Source organism: Peromyscus leucopus, chromosome 8b (assembly GCF_004664715.2).
Source record: "Peromyscus leucopus breed LL Stock chromosome 8b, UCI_PerLeu_2.1, whole genome shotgun sequence".
In the NCBI taxonomy this organism is placed as follows: Eukaryota; Metazoa; Chordata; class Mammalia; order Rodentia; family Cricetidae; genus Peromyscus; species Peromyscus leucopus.
The window spans coordinates 100,218,030-100,236,664 of NC_051086.1; the positions used below are offsets into that span (position 1 = coordinate 100,218,030).

Below are 18,635 nucleotides of genomic sequence, written 5' to 3' on the forward strand. Positions count from 1 at the left end.
GAGGCAGAGGCTGGCAGTTTTTTGAGTTTGCGGCCAGCCTGGTCTACATAGTGAGTTTCAGGACAGCCAGGGCTACACAGAGAAACCCTGTCTTAAAAATAAAGAGGGGGAAAAAAGAAAAGAGTGAGTGAAATGGATGCACATAAAGCTCTTGGCGCAAAGCCTTGATGTAGTGAACTTCCATTAAGTATTACTGCTGCTCTCCATTTCTCTACCCATGTGGTAGATGGCTCTTAACCCATGGCTGTGCTTCCTCAATGCTACCAGCCCACCTGCAGGCACTAAATATAGCCAGAACATCTGCAGAGCAGATACTAACAAAGTTTCAGTTTCTCTCCATTTTTTTCTGTTGTACATCCCTGTATCTGTGCCAAAATAAAATATAACACCAGAACTCCCCTATATCAATTTTTTTTAAAAAATAAATTACTTATTTTAATTTTATGTGCATTGGTATTTTGCCTACATGTATGTCTGTGTGAGGGTGCTGGATCCCTGGGACTGGAGTGACAATTGTGAACTGCCATGTGTTGGTGGGCATTGAACACTGGTCCTCAGGCAATGCTCTTAACCTCTGAGCCATCCCCTCCATATCAACTTATTGATCTATCCATATGTATCTTCTTTCCTGTTATGAGTATACATAGGAGAGGGAATGTATGCATGCATAGGTACAGTTGAATACTTTTTTGGACAATGAAAAATAGAAGGAAGGAACCTCAAGCCAGAATTAGCAGCACACGCCTTTAATCCCAGCACTCAGGGGACACAGGCAGGAGGATCTCTGTGAGTTCAAGGCTAGCTTATGTATATGAACTCAAGGTCAGCCAGGGCTGCACATTAATACTCCATCTCAAAAAAAGAAAAACAGAACAATGACAACAACAACAAAATCAAAGACACTGTGACTCACCACAATGATATGCACTAGTGGAGAACCCTACATTTGGGCAATAGAGAAACTCAGTATAGTTACCTAAGTAAATCAGAGAAAAGGGGCAAAGACCAAATAAAGAAGTGAAATTTCTTTAATTGTGTGTGTCTTTTGCCTGAATGTATGTCTGTGTACCACATGAGTGCCTGGTGCCTGAGGAGGTGGTGAGTATCCATGTGGGTGCTGGGAATTGAACCCTGGTTCTTTACAAGAACAAGTGCTCTTAACCACTGAGCCAACTCTCTGGCCCAAGAAGTGAAATTTCTAGCTATAAAATCCCTTCTCTTCAAGGTGTGTCTGGTGACACACACACATAGTTCTAGCACTCATGAGGTAAGGTGGCAGGAATGGAAGTTCAAAGGTAGCCCAGGCTTAAAACAACAAAACAAATGCCAGCAAAACAGAGCTACAGGTAATGGCGTTTGCTGCCAATCATGACAGTCTGAGTTCATCTCCTGCATCCGTCCATCCATATGGTGAAAGGAAGACACCCAATAAAAGATAAATATAATGTAGCAAAAATGTTTTTAAAAAACACGTATGATACAAAAAAAAAAAAAAAAAAAAAAAAAAAAAAAAAAAAAAAAGCCGGGTGGTGGTGGCGCATGCCTTTAATTCCAGCAGTAGGGAGGCAGAGGCAGACCGATCTCTGTGACTTCGAGGCCAGCCTGGTCTAGGGAGTGAGATCCAGGAAAGGCACAAAGCTACACAGAGAAACCCTGTCTCGAAAGAAAAAAAAAAAAAAAAAAAAAAAAAAACCACGTATGACATAAAAGTAAAATTAGGTAGGGGACACAGAGAACTAACAAGAGGGAGGGCAAGAAAAGGGTAGGGAGCATATTCAACATGCAGTCCACGCTTATCTGAGGCAGGGGAGTAAGGGAAGGGAATATATTCAACATGCAGTGCATGCTTATCTGAAAACTGAACCAAAAAGTGATCACAACGAACAAGCAAAACATTCCTTTCCTCGTGATCTTTCTGGGTTTTCCTGTTCATTCCCCCAAGACTCACCTGAATCAAGGCAATGAGAGGAGAGACTACAATGGTGATCCCTTTGGCCAACAGGGCAGGGAGCTGATAACAGAGAGACTTCCCTGCCCCTGTGGGCATGCACACAAAAACATCCTTGTCCCCTGCAAAGATAAGAGAACATTTCAATATATCCTGCCTGCTTTTACATGAAGGCTGTTAAGAAGTAATTTTTTTTTTAAAGAAGTGTATTCACCAACAGATGGCTACTGGTGGGGTGGGGTGGGGAAGGACTCGGTTTTCTTTAAGGGGCTGACCACTCAGGGTTTGACAATGCTCTAGTGACTATTTGAACAGCACGAACTGGACTTTTCTTTCTTCATTTTTTTTTTTTCAGGGAGACTACAAAGGTGGGGGGCAGACCTTGGAAGACTGGGAAGTAAGGGTAATCAGGTACATTTTGTGAAATTCCCAAATAACCAATCAAAATATTAAAATAAAAAAGGAGGGGCTGGAGAGATGGCTCAGAGGTTAAGAGCACTGGTTGTTCTTCCAGAGGTCCTAAGTTCAATTCCCAGCAACCACATGGTGGCTTCACAACCATCTGTAATGAGATCTGGCGCCCTCTTCTGGCCTGCAGGGATACATGCGGACAGAACACTGTGTATATGATAAAATAAATCTTAAAAAAAAAAAAAAAAAAAAGAGTATTCACTATGTGACCATGGCTGGCGTGGAACCTGGTGTGGTCTGCGCTGGCTTGGAACTTGCATGATCCTCCTAACTCTGCTTCCCAAATGCGGGGTTACAGGCCTGGACAGCAAAGCCTGGCCCTGGTGGCTGTAATCAAATGAAAATGTAGGAAAAGCACTTTGCTGAGTGTCTGCACATGGGACTGTCTCAGTATAACATTTATTCCCTTCCCTGCCCTTTCTATAAAGGGGCAAGGATCTTGGGAGACCTAGACATTCAGACAAACTGCTTCTAACAATGGTACTGTGATGGCTAAAGAAACTCCATTTTGTGCTAGGCATCCATCTTGGTACTTAACAGCTGTTGAGTTCCTGGAAGGTAAGTTCCCAGCAACCCTGACTCTTTGACTCCCACCCAGAAATGTAAGCTGTGGCATCTGCTTGTTATGATGACTAGCTGCTGATTTGGCTTCTCTAACTTGTTTATGCAGACAGTCAAGGACTATGTTGAGGTCACCCTGACCATCTAATCTTGGCAGAGCAGAACAGCTCCTGTGGATTTTGCCTTTAACAGCCCTTCCTTCACCCACCTCTAGGTGGCGCGTCTCTGATTTAGGTTAGAGATTGTGGCTCTGTTAGCAGTTTCAATAAATTTGGCTAATTACAATCTAATTTGAGCCTGAGGGTCTTTTCTTGGTGGTCTCTAAAAAAAATGGTCTACAAAGTGTCCAGGACATCCAAGGCTACACAGAGAAACCCTGTCTCAAAAAAATAAAATAAAATAAAAATAAAAATAAAAAAAAAGGAGGCAGGGCGGTGGTGGCGCACGCCTTTAATCCCAGCACTTGGGAGGCAGAGCCAAGCGGATCTCTGTGAGTTCCAGGCCAGCCAGGGCTACCAAGTGAGTCCCAGGAAAGGCGCAAAGCTACACAGAGAAACCCTGTCTCGAAAAACCAAAAAAAAAAGGAAAAAAAAAAAAAAAAAAAGAAGGAAGGAAGCATGCATGCATTCGGGAGGTAGAGGAAAGCAGATCTCTGGGAGTTTGAGGCCAGCCTGGTCTACAAAGCTAGTTCTAGCACAGCTAAGCAGCCAAGGCCACAAGTGAGAACCGGTGAATGTGAAAGTGAATGAGGGAAAAAAAAAAGGATTAAGTAGTCTTCAGTTGCTGGGATATGAGTGTTTGGATTAAACAGTCAGTGGTGGTTATCTGTTTATAAATATAGCATTGCCAGTCGGTGGTGGTGCACGCCTTTAATCCCAGGACTCAGGAGGCAGAGGCGGGAAGGTCTCTAAATTCAAAGCCTGCCTGGTCTACATAGCAAGTTCTAGGACAGCCAAGGCTACACAGCAAAACCCTATCTTGAAAAACAAAAATATAAACATAGCATTAATATGACACTATTGCTTCTACCTGGACAACCTCAGTACCCCGCCCCATCTCCAGCTTAAAGTGTTATCGTTCTCTCCTCAATCTGGAACTCAAGCTACTCAACCTTCAGTGAGAGGATTACCTAGGTCGACAAGATTAGGCATTACTGCCACCCTTGCTACTACCTACATACAAGAACTGGCGTCTAGGAACAGACTTCAAAGACAATCTGTAGGTCCGGCTATGGGAAAAAAAAAACAAAAAACAAAACAGAACAAGTGTGGGTGGTTCTGCCATTAAAACTCCAAGTCTGTAGTCAGTCACGATGGCCCACACCTGTAATTCCAGTACTTAGTAATCCTGAGGCAGAAGGATCGGCTCAAATTTGAGGCCAGTCAAATGTACACAGGGAATTACTGGCCAACCAGGGCTACATAGACTGTGAATAAATAAATACATAAATAAACAGAAACACATCAGTAATAAACATTCCCTATCTTTGGTTGTGAAAGATTTCCAAACCAATAACGGATCAAGGGTGAGGAGGTGGGAAGAAGAGTCAAGAGAGGGTGTTGTGTTTGTTACAGTGGTACTACAGTACAACCAGCAGTCTGGAATTCAGGATGTTACCTTTCACTACAGCCATGGTCGCACTCTCTTGTAAAGGTGTTTTAAAAGAATCAAATCCAAAGACTTTCTTCAGGGTGCTCCGGACTCGCCGCTCCCGGTCGAAGGGAGTGGAGAAAGGGTGGGCGCTCATCTTAGCAAAAAGCAGCAGCCAAAAGGTTAACGCAAAGGTAGTCAAAGGTTGTCACGAAAATGCTCCGTTCCACTTTAAAATATAGTCAATGTTCCTCCTGTCATTATAACCTATGTTACACTTAAACATATCATTCCCATGCAGTAAAACTGAAGGTTGAATTGCTTCACGCAATATCAATCTATTCCTGGGGGCTTCTCCCTTAATCAAAACAAAACAAACAAACAAAAACACTGAACTATCCCAGGCCAGTAGAACAGACCGAGAAACTGGACCACAACATAAGCCCACAAACGTCTTCAAAACCGCCAGGAGAACTTGGAATCCTTTTTCTAAGGTCCTTGTTCTAGAAGCAAAGCCATAGCGACCATTCTTCCCCCCCAGGAGACCGCCCCCCACTCCCACCTTCCTTCTTCCTCTGAGCCCCCAAGTCAACAGCTTTCGCCCTTCACCATCGAATGCTTCCCCAAAATATCAGAGCCCAGGCCCTTTTCGGCAGGCTCTGCTGCTTTTCAATGAACACTGCACGCTAATTCAAACTCAGAAGCCAACTCGCTCCAGAAGTCAGTGAAGTAAAAGCCGCAAAACCTTACTTCCGTCCCGTGCTGATGACGTCTCCAAGCGTCGGGCCTCGGGGGCGGGGTCATACCAAACATGGCTGTTTTGATTGGTTTTCATTCTGGCGCGGCGTCTCCTGGGATCCGGAAGAAGTTGGTTTTCCCGGACAGAAAGCGGCTTGTGAGTCATAGGTGTGAGCCACACGGCCCTGTGGGAATAAGATGGCGGGGAAGAAGAACGTTTTGTCGTCTCTTGCGGTTTACGCGGAAGATTCAGAGCCTGAATCTGATGGCGAAGCTGGAGTCGACGCTGTGGGCGGCGCGGCTGGTGAGGCTTGAGCCGGAAAGGGGGATCGGAGTTTGTTACGGTTAAAAATGCTGCTTCTCTGGCGGGGTTTGAGGGGAAGAGATACTCATTGTGCTCCAGGTATCGGATCCTGGAACCCCAGAGCACAGTCGACGTACTGGGGCAGACAGAACATTAGAACCTCTAGTACGAATGATCTCCCTTTCTGCGAACCTCTGCCAGGTATCGCGCTGGCCTGAGGATGGACCAAGGGCTGCCGCATTACTGTCTAGTCCTACTCTCGTCGTTTGATGGGGAGAGAGAGTAGTAAAGTGTACCTGGAGGATAATAAAACTTGTGTTTCGTTAAATTGGTAAATTTTATTTAAGAATAGGCTCTAAATTATTCGTCTTAGAGCTTTTAAAGTACATGTCTCCAAAGTGTGTAATTCTGCAGCTCTAGGATAGAATGTGCTGGACATTCCTAAGCCTTTTAAGGCTCCTGGGTGATTCTGATACTTTGAGTTTTCAAAGCCGATATAACAGTAATAATCCTTTTGCCCTCAGACTGGAAATCACAATGGGAACAGAATTCTTGAGTTGTTGTTTTGTTTTTTTGAGACAGGGTTTCTCTGTGTAACCACCCTGGCTGACCTGAAACTCGCTCTGTAGACCAGGCTGGCCTCGAACTCCTGAACAACTGCCTGCCTCTGCCTCCTGAGTACTGGGATTTATTTATTTGTATACAATGTTCTGTCTGCATGTTTGCCTGAATGCCAGAAGAGGGCATCAGATTTCATTATAGATAGGACCTCTGGAAGAGCAGTCAATGCTCTTAACCTCTGAACCATTTCTCCAGCCCAGGAACAGAATTCTTAAAGGAATAGAGAGCAAATTACCTGACATACCTGAGCTTTAGCTCTCTTTTATCTGGAAAGTAGGGGTAAAACAATAAGGAAAAAAAGTCTTGTGCATAGAGTGCATTTTTGAGGTTGCATATGACACAGAGATGTGTATGTCAAAGCAAGTTTAAGCAACCTGCTAGACTGCTTCAAAGAGGAGAAGGCTTCAACTAGCCTAACAAACTGACAGCACATAGATTACTCTTTTCCGTCACTGCTGGGAGTCAAACCCAGGGCCTTACACATCTTAGCAAACTCTCTACTGCTTAGTTACATTCCCAGCCTCTATAAAGAAGTTAGAACCCAAATTTAATGTTTGATTTTCTTTCCGTGTGTGTGTGTGTGTGTGTGTGTGTGTGTGTGTGTGTGTGTGTATGTGTATGTGTGTATGGCATGTGGCTATGCATGTGAGTTCAGGTCCCCAAAGAGAGCAGAGGCACGTATCAGCTCTTTGAAACTATAGTTACAGACAGTTGTGAGCTGCCTGATAAACTCTGTCACACTCACAAAGATCCACCTGCCTTTCAAGGGCTAAGATTAAAGGCATGGGCCACCACACCCTGTGCATTATGCACTCATAGCTGCTGAGCCATCTCCCAAAACCCCTGTTCTTGTTTGTTTTGAGACAGGGTTTCTCTGTGTAGCCCTGGCTGTCCTGGATCTCACTCTGTAGACCAGACTGGCCTCAAACTCAGAGGCCTGCCTGTGTCTGCTTCTCAAGTGCTGGGATTAAAGGTGTGCACCACCACATGGCCTCAACAGCCCTGTTCACAATTTGGTCTTTCTAAGTGCAGAATCTAATCTGGGCCTGTAGTCACCTGCCCGAGACTTAGGTTCCCTTTTTATCTTCAGGAATAATCTTGGCTATTCAGTTTTCAGAAACATGTTTGCATCCCCTCCCCCATCATCATTCTCTCCCTCCTCTCTTTCAGAAGAGAAAGGTGGCTTGGTATCCGACGCCTATGGAGAAGATGACTTCTCTCGCCTAGGGGGTGATGAAGATGGTTATGAAGAAGAGGAGGATGAGAACAGCAAGCAGTCGGTGGGTAAATCTTCCAGATCCAGAGCTGTTTAAAACAGTATTCCATTCCATAGTTAACTCTGTCCCTTTTTCCCTATTGTTTGGAATCAGTTGGTACCAGTTGGGGATTGTAGCTCATGGGAGAGTGCTTTGCCTAAGCATGTCAAGAGCTTGATCCCCAGCATCACAAAAAGAAAAAGTTGAATTTGTTGTAAAAGTAGTTCTCTTTGAAAACTAAGTTGGTTTTTTATCTGAACCATATTGTAGTAACTTTTGAATTGAAATTTGGGATGGGGGCGTGTGTTTTGTTTTGTTTTGTTTGAGACAGGGTCTCATGCAGCCCACTCTGGCTCCAAACTTGCTGTGTAGCCTTGAGCTCCAGACCCCCTTGCTTCAATCTCCTGGGAGCTGAGGTTGTAAGCATGAGCCACCATGCCTAGCTTGGTTATTTTCTGTAACCTAAGAATTAATGGGTGTTTTATGCTGGTTTGTGAGTTTAACTAGTCTTCCTACTTGTATAAGTATGTTCATCCTTATTAGTGTATCATTTACATGTCTGTAAGCAACTTTTATTATTTTTAATCTTGCTTAACGCTTCACTTTCTAACGAGGTAAGGAAGGGAAGTTACTTTGTTATCGTCCACTTTGATTCTTGTGTTATATTTGGCTTGGTGTTTTTGTCAGAGTGACCCTGGTTCTTGATCACTAACTTTCCCTGAAGTTCAGTAGGTAACAGTAAAAGGAGAACTCTGTTCTCATTATCAAGAAGGATTCCAGAACACACGACCCCTCGAGCAGTACAAATCAGAATTTTAAAGTTTGAAAGGGAAAAAGGCAAGGAAATTCAGGCTGTTGCTTAGCACAAGAAGACATCTGAAGTTGAGTTTGGGTATTGAATATGGCCACTTAGAAGCAATGTTCATTGAAATGCTCATAACATACTTTTATTTTTTGTTTGAGTTTGTTGTTACATGTTATTATGTAAATGTTAGCATTAAATGCTTTCTAACTAAGTACAGTAGTCTGTGCCTACAATTCTAGCATTCAGAGTGCTAAAGCAGGAAGAGTGAAGATTCCAGAGTATACTCCTATCTCAAATAAATAAGTAAATAAATAAAAATGAAGACTGGGGGTGTAGCTCAGTGGTACAGCTATAGCACTTGCCTAACATTCACAGGGCCCGGGGTTTGATCCCTAATACCACATAAAAACAAAAGCAAATAAAACATTCACTGAATGTATTTTTTATTCGCTTTTGTGAGGGTTTTTCATGCCTTTAGCCCCATTCATTAGTGATAATTCAGAGTTAAGTTGCTTAGAAAATTTGTGGGCTAAGGAAATCACTCATTTGGTAGAGTGTGTGTAGCATGGATGAAACCATAGGGTTGTTCCTCGGCATCAACTACATATATCAGCCATGGTGGTTCTTCGCTCTTCCTGCTTTAGCACCCTGAATGCTAGAATTGTAGGCACAGACTACTGTACTTAGTTAAAAAGCATTTTAATGCTAACATTTACATAATAACATGTAACCAAAAAAACTCAAACAAAAAAATAAAACCACCATGGCCTATAATCCCAGCTCTCAGGAGGTAAAAGAATGAGGATCAGGGGGCTGGAGAGATGGCTCAGAGGTTAAGAGCACTGACTGCTCTTCCAGAGGTCCTGAGTTCAATTCCCAGCAACCACATGGCGGCTCACAACCACCTGTAATGAGATCTGGTACCCTCTTCTGGCCTGAAGTCATACATGCTGTATACATAATAAATATATAAATAAAAATCTTAAAAAAAAAAAAAAAGAATGAGGATCAGAAATTCATGGTCCTTTTTATCTAGAAGGTAGGAAGGCAGGCAGGCAAGCTTTGTTAAGTTCTTTGGCTTTTCTTAAATATATATGTGCTGCCTCAACATCCAAAACTGTTCTCTTTAATGCATTTATTTGCATGTATGTTTTTAAAATATTGACCTAAATTTACTTTTTACTTTTTGTCACCTTCAAGCTGATATTTTAGTTTAAAAAAAAAAAAAAAACTCGCATCAAACCCCAATATGGACAGTGGGAACTATGTTAGCATTTTGGGAATCCATCTTTGATTGTTTAGTTGATTGATTTCATTTAAGGAAGTTGTGTAGGTGGCATTATGAGCCTTTGATTCACTGGGACCACCCAGGGCTCTTGTCTCAAAACCATCAGTGTGGTTTGTTCACACTTAGATGCTGTTTGTATTAACATCCCGAGTGCTGTGTCTTACTTAGGTTAAAGTGTAGTAGGTTGTTCCACATCTGCTTCTTAGCTTTTGACCTTAATTGCATTTGTGTTTGGTGGAATTGTAGGCTTACTTTGGAGAATTCAGTACCCCCATGGTTTTGACTCAGGCAGACCTCATTTGGGTAAGAAGGAAGGCTGGAAACAGTGGATCAGTGACAGTAATGCGAACACCAAAGGCTGTGCCTTGCCCTTTAGTCCTCAGTCTCGGGTCACATGGTCTGATGATTTGATACCGCCTTTCCATATTCATGTTAGTGTCAATGCTGCTGGCTTGAGGTGCTGGTGTCGCAGCATGTAGGTTCGATGGCAGTCTAAGTCATTGTGGGTACGAATGTCCGAGAAGTGGTAAAAGAGTTCATCATCCTGGCTTTAATGATTGCAATTTGCCTTTTGGACACTGGGACCTGGCCTGGCATTGTGGAACCTGTTGGATCTCCCCTCTCTTTACATGATTTTTTTCAGGAATTTTCACTGATGTAGATGATGGCACACTGATTTCGAGCTACTGACACCTCCCCCCACCTCCCACCCCCCCACCCCCACCCCCACCCCGAACGTCTCCTTTTCCCTTCTCTTTCTCTAGTTCTGGGTTGTGCGGTAGGGAAGGGTTCTTGGTGGGATGATCCAGGCAGGGTAGACAGGCTGTTTGCTCCAACCGCTGGTTATTATGTAAGACTCTCCCCGCCCACTCCTTTTAAGTTTAATCCTCTAAATTCTTTGTCTTGTAGGAAGATGACGATTCAGAGACTGAAAAACCTGAGGCTGATGACCCAAAGGTATTTGGTGCTGGCTGTGGTGGGGTGGCTGGATTCAATTAAGACTTTGAACGTCCTGACCCAGGTCATAGGTCAGGTCAGGATCTGCCCCACTAGCACACAGAATGTGGGTATTTCCTGGGGTAAATCCAGCTTAATGAAGAACCTTAAGGCCACTAAGAATTCTTGAAGCCTTGGACTTGAGATCAGTAATCCAAGATACCTGTCTGGACCCTATAACCCATGTGTGCTCTACAGCCAGTGTGAGACTTTGTGGGTTAGATGAAGGAGTGTTTCTAGAGTCAAGGCATAGGGCTCCCTTGTCTATTGTGGTTTCTGTCAGAGAGTTCTGGGAAGGTGGGATCAACCTGAGGCCTTGCCAGAGTTGTTTAGTCTGTCTCGTTCTCCCAGGGATGTGCCCTAACTCTCAGGGAAGCATGCAGAATTGTCTTTTTTGAAACAGCATACCTATTTCTTCTCATAGGTTTGTCCAGTAGCAGTTGAGAATAATTAGCAGTGATTCTTGTCACAGTCCTTAACAAGCCTGTGGTAACAAAGGCTCAGCTGCTTGCTGTGCACTGGGTATTGGATATTTTTTGCAGAATCATACTTTGATACAAACATTTTCCCCCAAAGAGTAATCCCATGGAGGAATAATAGATAACCACCTTTTAAAAGGCAAACTGCTCTGAAACCAGCCAAAACCTTCAAGGTAGCATAGTGAAATTTAGGAAAATTATGCCCAGTTGTAATATAAAACAGTAGTCTGTCATTACCTATGGGTGATTGATTGGGGTTGCAATACACCCCACTTTCATGCCCTGTAGACACCCAAATCTGTAGCTTCTCATGGACTTTATTTGAAGTGGTATATTTGCATATCACTTAGGGGAATGCTTCTGCTAGTTTCAGATCATCTCAAAGCTACTTGCACTACCTGGTACAGTAAATCATTGTTACACTGCATTGTTCAGAAATTGATAAAAATCTACTCTTGTTCAACACAGATGCAATTAAAAAAAAAAAAACTAAAGCCACAGTTGCTTGAATTCATAGATGTGAAATCTGTAAACATGAAGGGCCAACAGTTTGAAAATACAGCTTGAGCCATTCCATAGTGGGACTGATTCTGCCATTGGATACGGCTGTACAGCCATTGGCATCAACTCAGAAAGGCTGCAGAGGATGCAGATAACACGTCTTATCAAGGAAGCAAGTTTGGGCACCAGAATGCATGAGTGGACCCCAGAAACTAGGTGCAAACTACTTTCTTTCTTTTTTACTTGTTTGTTTGTTTGTTTTTCGAGACAGAGTTTCTCTGTGTAGCTCTAGTTGTCCTGGAATTCGCTCTGTAGACCAGGCTGGCCTCAAACTCACAGAGATCCACCTGCATCTGCCTCCTGAGTGCTCAGATTAAAAGTGAGCCACCACCACCTAACTGCAAACTGCTTTCTATGCAGAGTGAAAAACCCAGGCTAAGAACTGGCCTGGCAGGATCATATGGAGCACCTATAGCCCAAGACTAAAGGCCACCTGGAGAAGTACTTGGCTGTCTAAACAGCAAATCCTTGAGGAAACATTTGTGAGAGAGGGAGCCTGTCAAACTCAAAAGACTTACTGCTCTGTGTAAGAGCAGTTAATAACAAATAGGACACACACACACACACACACACACACACATGGAGAAAGAAGCTTAGGAAGATTGTAAATGTGTCTTTTGTGGTCACCTTCCCCTTTATCATTCCCACATCAAAGTTGGAAAAACTTGGTACATGGTCTTGGGCTTGGTTCTTAGCAGGGTCTGGTGGCTCACTCTTAAAACCCTAGCACTGGGAAGGTTGAATTGAGAAGACTGGGGAATTTGAGGCCAGCCTGGGCTACAGGGTGAGATCCTGTCTCAAACAATATAACAACAAAAAACAACACACAAATCGCCAGGTGGAGTGGGACACACCTGTAATTTCAGCACTCGGGAGACACAGGCAGGTAGGTCTCTGAGTTTGAGGTCAGCCTGACTTACAGTGAGACCCACAAAGGAAAAGGTGTAGACTCATTCTTTGACAATATTGTATCCTGGAGCTGGAGAGGTGGCTCAGTGATTAAGAGCACTAGCTTGTTTTCCAGGGGTCCTGATTTCAATTCCCAGCACACCACAACCAACTAATCTCATGGATACAATGCCTTCTTCTGATGTGCAGACAAAATATACGTATACATAAAATAAATAAATAAAATCTTTTAAGTAAATAAGTCAAAGTGGGTCTTCCCACTTCAAATGACAATACTGTATCTCATTCAGTCATTTGAATTTCAGATCTTGCTGTGGAATGAGTTTTCATGGAAGTGACTCAGAACACAAAATTCAGCCCTAAGAATAACTTGATTTAGTTCTTTGGAGGGTAGCTATGGACAGCTTAGCAGTGAGAGCCTATCAGCTTGGATGTCCTGCAGTCTGCAGTAGCTGTCAGAAGCCCACCTTCAGGTGTCTTAATGGCATCCTCAAGGACCAGAAACTGTCCCTACCAGTGACTTCACAATATTCCTGCCTCTGCTTTCTTCCTGCTTGGGCTGACATCAGACTGTCTTCAGAGCTTTTTTCTAATACGTCTAAGTTTTGTTATGTTTTGCTTAGGTTTATTTATATTTTTGTGAGTACTTGCGTGCGCACACACACACACACATTTACACACACACAGTGTATGGGTGGGTGCCCCCTGATGCCAAAAGAGGTCTCTCATTCTGAAACTAGAGTTACAGTTGGTTGTGAGCTCTCATATGGGTGCTGGGCATTGAACTAGGGTCCTCTGTAAAAGTAGCACAAGTGCTTGTAACCTCTGAGCCATCTCTCCCACTCTGTTGGATTTAAGTTTTATTTAAATTTATATGAGAGTTTGTTGCTCTAAGCTTTTGATTTGAATAATTCCAACAGAAGGACGTGCTGCTGGCACAGATCTTTGGTTTTGTCATGAGTTGCTGTCAGGGCCTCAGTCCACTAGATGGAGCTCTCCTCCCTGCTTTTAGCTTGTTCTGTAGGGTTCTCAGAACATTTTGGCTTCATGACACAGCTGAACTTGCATGTTCCAACGAAAGCTTGTTGTATAGATTGATATCTTAGAAGTTCAATCTGAGATGCAGGCTGGTGCATCTGTGACCACAGGACTAGGTCAGGATGGAGACAGACAGCCTTAGAGCTCATTGGCCAGTCAGTCTGGCCAGTTGGTGAGTGCCAGGTTCAGTGAAAGACCTCCTCTCAGAAAATAAGTGGAGAACAGTGAAGGGAGACACTAGGCTTCTACCTCTGACCTCCATGCTTGGGGAGAACCGATGGTCAGGTTCTTTTGTGGAAGTTGGGAGGGAAGGGCGGCAGCAGCCAAGAGCAGACCTGAAACAGCACAGAGCTACATGGACGAGGTTTGCCATCACAAAGTCAAGAGCTTTCTGTCATCTCTGGCCGGAGTGGTTTCATAAGGTAGTGTCTCACTGTTTGAGAAGTTTCTTAGAAACATAAAACGGATTTGTCATTGATGCTCTAGTTGGTGGGTGGCATTGAGGTTAGACTGAATCACCAAAGGGCCCGAGCCTCCCAGGAGAGGACTTGGTTATGGTAGAAGACAACATTGAGAATTTTCTTGCTGCTATTAGCTGCTTTAAAGAAAAAAAAAAAAAAAGAAAGAAACAAAGAAACGAGCTGGTGTGGTGGCTCAAGCCTTTAATCAGGGGACACAGGCAGGTAGATCTTTGAGTTCCAGCCAGCCTGCCTATATAGCAAGTTTCAGGGTTACATATTGAGACCCTGTCTCCAAAAACCAAACCAAAAGAATACAAAAGGTACCAAGGTACCAAGACTAGAAACTCCATTTTTGTTTGTTTTGCTACTTTTTTATATTTTAAATTTTTATTATTATTGTATGTGTGTATGGCTATGGTGGGAGAGGACATATGTGTGTGCCATGGTGCATATGCAGAGGTCAGAGGACAACTTTGGAATCAATTCTCTCCTTTCTCCTTTGCATGTGTTCTGGGGATCAAATGCAGGTCATCTGGCTTGCACAGCAAGCATCTTTGCCCTCGAATCCATTTCCTTGTTCCTGTTCCTCTGTTGTGTGAGACATGGTCACTGGGTAGCACAGGCTGGCCTCAGTCTGCCGTCTCAGCCTTTGGATTACTGGGACCACGGTTATACACTATCACAGCCAGCTGAAACCTCTGATGTTTGGAGTTGCTACCATGTGCAAAGTCTCGCCTGTGGGAGTTTGAGTAAGATGGTAACTCCAGACCCATCTGTGTCTTTAGTCTTCATCAGTCTGAGACAGTGGGGACTGTGCTCTGCAAGTACCGAGTTTGTCACGGATAGAGAAGAGGAGGCGCCTCGGCATGCCAGCGGAAACTAAATGTTTGCTTCTAAGATTCCATGGTTTCTTGGAAGTTTCTGCCTCGCCTCCTAGGTGAGCAGTCTGGCCCTTATATGCTTTCATCCCTCAACAGAAGGTGGCGCTGCTGTCCTAGAAAAAGTCAGACCAGCAGTGGCAGGCCTCTGGCAGTGCGGCCGCATCAGGGGCACCTGATGGCTCCAATATGTCTTCTATCCGTGTGCTCTTGGTACATGAGCACCCCTCTGTGCCGCTCTCCTCTGTCCATGTTTTGCCTCCATGGCTCTGGAACATTCTCCCTTGTTTATTTTCCCTCCACTCCTTCAGTTCCTGTGGATAGAGGTATTTCCACTTACTGTCTGTGGCACACCCTTCCGTTGAAAACAAACGGATAGTTGACCTGGAACGAGAAAGATGAAGTGGCCCGCTGCCAGCTGTCAGGGAGGGCCTGAGTTTGCTGGTTCCCTGAGGTCTTTGGTCTAGGCTCTGTGCTGGTTAGCTCCTGGCCTTTCTAGGAGCTAACACTGAGTAGGAGAAATTGTTGTGGCATTTTTGAAAGAGGTGTGTATGGTTCCAGTTAAATCAAAAGAAAACATTCTTAAAATGCTAAGAGCCAAAGCTGGGTGTGGTGGCTAATTTTTAGAAGACTAAGGCAGGAGGGTCAAACTGGTCTAAACAATAAGACCCTGCCTCAAAAAAAAAAAAAAAAAAAGATTCGGCCAGACATGGAGGCGTACACCTTTAGTTCCAGCAGAGGCTGGTGGATCTCTTAGCTCCAGGCCAACGGGAACTCCACTGTCGAACCCTGTCAAAAGACTAAAAATAACAAGATGCCATGAGAGTTAGTAACAGCCTTGTAGCTGGACGGCCTGGGTGGCTTGGCTTCCCTCCAGCCTGGAGCCCAGACACACACAGCACTTCACCCAGCCCGTCAGGACTGTGGTGCCCACTTTGCATGGTCTTTTTGTTTTGTTTTGTTTTTTGTTTTTTGTTTTTCGAGACGGGGTTTCTCTGTGTAGCTTTGCGCCTGTCCTGGAACTCACTTTGGAGACCAGGCTGGCCTCGAACTCACAGAGATCCGCCTGCCTCTGCCTCCCCAGTGCTGGGATTAAAGGCGTGCGCCACCACCGCCCAGCCTGCAGGGTCTTAAGAGGTGAGGGCAGGGAGGGGGTCCAGAGCACTTCTCCGAGAGTAAAATGAAGCCGGTGGCAGTCGTGCAGCGCAGCTGTGGACTGTAACACAGGATGAAGGCGTCCTGTAGAGCGTGTGTTCTCAGCTCACTGACTGTGAGCCTCGGGAGTTTTGTTTACATAGCTCCCGGACAAAGAAATGCTTTACAGTTCCTGTCTGAAGGAATTAGCCACAGACTCTAAGCATTACTGCTCTCACAATGCAGTTGCTACTTGGAAAACACACATGTGTGTGAGGTATCCGGTAGATGTCAAGTGTTTCCTGTAAGAGCTGTGAGTATCCTGTGGCCCGTTCGTTTATGTGCTGCTGTAGGACTCCAGTGCTCTGCTGCGCAGGTTGAAAACTGCAGTGGTAGACTCTCCAGTTGGGCTGAGGGTGGTGTAAGTCCCTCAGGAGGGCCAGCTCAGCCATGTGAGTGGGTCTCTGCCTCCACCCTGAAGCGGTCTGTGGTTCCTGGTCACTGAGTGTACTTGAGATTCACTGTAGATGGACTTGTATTGTGCAGACCTGTTTCAATAATGCTTTTGTTCTTTCTCCTCTTCTAAGTCATTGCTAATAAGTAATGATCCTTTAAATTGTCTTTTTAAATACAGTTGTGGGGGTGGGGGTGTGCACATGAATACAGTGCCATCGGAGGCCAAAAAATAGCGTTGGGTGCTCTGCGACACTGTACAGACGTGCTCTTAGCCACTGAGCCATCTGCCCCTTACTGTTGATCTTTTGAGTGTCTTCACGAAAGACCTGCAGAGTGAAGGCTGCCTAAGGAGCTCATTTCCAGGAAGGTGGTGGTAACGGTGAACCTTAGGCAGAGCAGCAGCCGCCCCCCAGTCACACAGGGGCAACAGGTGAAATCTGTGTTCTCTGTCAACCACACAGGCCGGGACTGCAGTTGTCGGCTTGTGCAGGCTCTCTGCAGGAGCTACAGGCTTTCCTGGCGGGGCTCAAGGTGGGCTTTCTATACCATTCAGGACTCTGAAGTCTTAAATTGAAGGTGACAGTGGAGGGTATGATATGACCACCATCCATTGGGCCTCATTGAAAACAGGCCATTTGGGTTGTTTTGTTCATTTTTCAAGACAAGGTCTCACTATGTAGCCCTGGCAGTCCTGGAACTCACTGTGTAGACCAGGCTGGCCTCGAACTCAGAGATCTGCCTGACTCTGCCCACCCTCTCACTCCCCACCACTATGCCTGGCTTGAAAACAGACCATTTGTGTGCTTTAGTTCCTGTGCTTTCAGTCAACCCTGAGAACTAAGAACTCACAATAGGAAAGCAAGTGACTTTGGCCTTAAATCTGTGTGATCAGTAGAGCATAGTGGCTCAAGGCTGTAATCCCATGACTCAGGAGGCTGACACAGAAGGATTGCCATGAATAAGAGCGCAGCTTGGACTATATGGTAGATTACAAGTTAGCCTGGTCTACATAGTCTATCTCAAAGACAGCAAACAACCTTAAACTTAAAACTTAAAAAAAAAAAAAAACAGAATTGTATGATAAGTAAAGCAGTAAACCTATATATGTGTGCAGTCCAAAGAAAGGAAAGGAAGGAAGGAAGGAAGGAAGGAAGGAAGGAAGGAAGGAAGGAAGGAAGGAAGGAAGGAAGGAAGGAAGGAAAAAGAAAAGAAAGAAAGCTGGACACCATGGCTCACGTGGTAGTAATTCCAGTGCTGAGGCAGGCCCGCCTGGGCCACAGTGTGAGACTCTGCTTCAAGAAGAGATAGGAGAGGGCTGGAGAGATGGATCAGTGGTTCAGAGCACTGGCTGCTCTTGCGAGAAGATCCAGGTTTAGTCCAAAGTACCCTTGTGGCAGCTCACAACTGCCTGTGTGTAATTCAGTTCCAGGAGATCTGATGCACTCTGCAGGCTCCTGTACATACTTGGTACACATATATGCAGGCAAAATACTCATGCAAATCAAATGAAAATAAATTTTAATAGAAAACTGTGGAAATCATTCTGGCAGCAGCTCCCATGAGCATTGCACTTTTCCACACTGTCCCGTGTACACTTCTTCTTCAGCGTGTGTAGCGGTCAGTAAGCTGTGCCAGCCAGACCTGACTGTATTCTTATGGTTGTCAGATGAAGTGCTGTCCAGGGAGTGTCTCGGGAGCCCCTGTATTCCTCCCCCAGATCAGGAGTAATACCTCTGAAGCTCCCCCTGTTGAAGCCCACGTAGGTGTTCACCCACAAACTGAGATCTCAAGCAGGGTTTGGGATGTGGCGAGTTTTCTTCTCAGTCCTCAGGAAGTCGGGACTCCCTTGCCACCGCCTGGGGGTGAAGTCTTGGGGACCAGCCCTTCCTTTCAAACCTACTCACTCTTTACTCACTGAGCACGCAGACTCCGGGTGATTTCCCCTGATCCTCTTCTTGGCTTTACTGTGCCACCGGAGGAACCGTCTTGACTGCCCTTGCTCCAGGTGTGCTGGAGCCGAGACTCCCGGGAGCCGCACCCTCCCCTCTGTGGTTCTGCAGCCAGGAGGAAGCCACCGCATGCCATCTTCCCCCGTCAGCCGTGCAGGCCCCAACAGACCTCCTTCCTTTCGGGGCCAGATG

General features: G+C 44.9%; 2 protein-coding genes across 7 annotated transcripts in view; one reads left to right on the top strand and one right to left on the bottom strand.

The window, feature by feature from the left end:
- Window positions 1-5,364, bottom strand: part of Recql5 (RecQ like helicase 5) — a 41,803-nt gene extending 36,439 nt beyond the window's left edge. For 3 of the 5 annotated variants that reach the window (XM_028889644.2, XM_037201256.1, XM_037201255.1), the window contains exons 1-2: window positions 4,598-5,125; window positions 1,949-2,070 (exon numbers count right to left, since the gene is read on the bottom strand). In XM_028889644.2, coding sequence (XP_028745477.1) covers window positions 1,949-2,070; window positions 4,598-4,727 — 252 coding nt within the window. In that variant the 5' untranslated portion in view covers window positions 4,728-5,125. The other 2 variants (XM_028889645.2, XR_005090415.1) reach the window with 2 other exon arrangements.
- Window positions 5,365-5,419: 55 nt separating this feature from the next.
- Window positions 5,420-18,635, top strand: part of LOC114707048 (SAP30 binding protein) — a 33,443-nt gene continuing 20,227 nt past the window's right edge. Inside the window, exons 1-3 of one of the 2 annotated variants that reach the window (XM_028889660.2) lie at window positions 5,420-5,612; window positions 7,404-7,513; window positions 10,492-10,539. In XM_028889660.2, the coding sequence (XP_028745493.1) occupies window positions 5,507-5,612; window positions 7,404-7,513; window positions 10,492-10,539 (264 nt within the window). In that variant the 5' untranslated portion in view covers window positions 5,420-5,506. The remainder of the gene's footprint in view (window positions 5,613-7,403; window positions 7,514-10,491; window positions 10,540-18,635) is intronic. The other variant, XM_028889661.2, reaches the window with a different exon arrangement.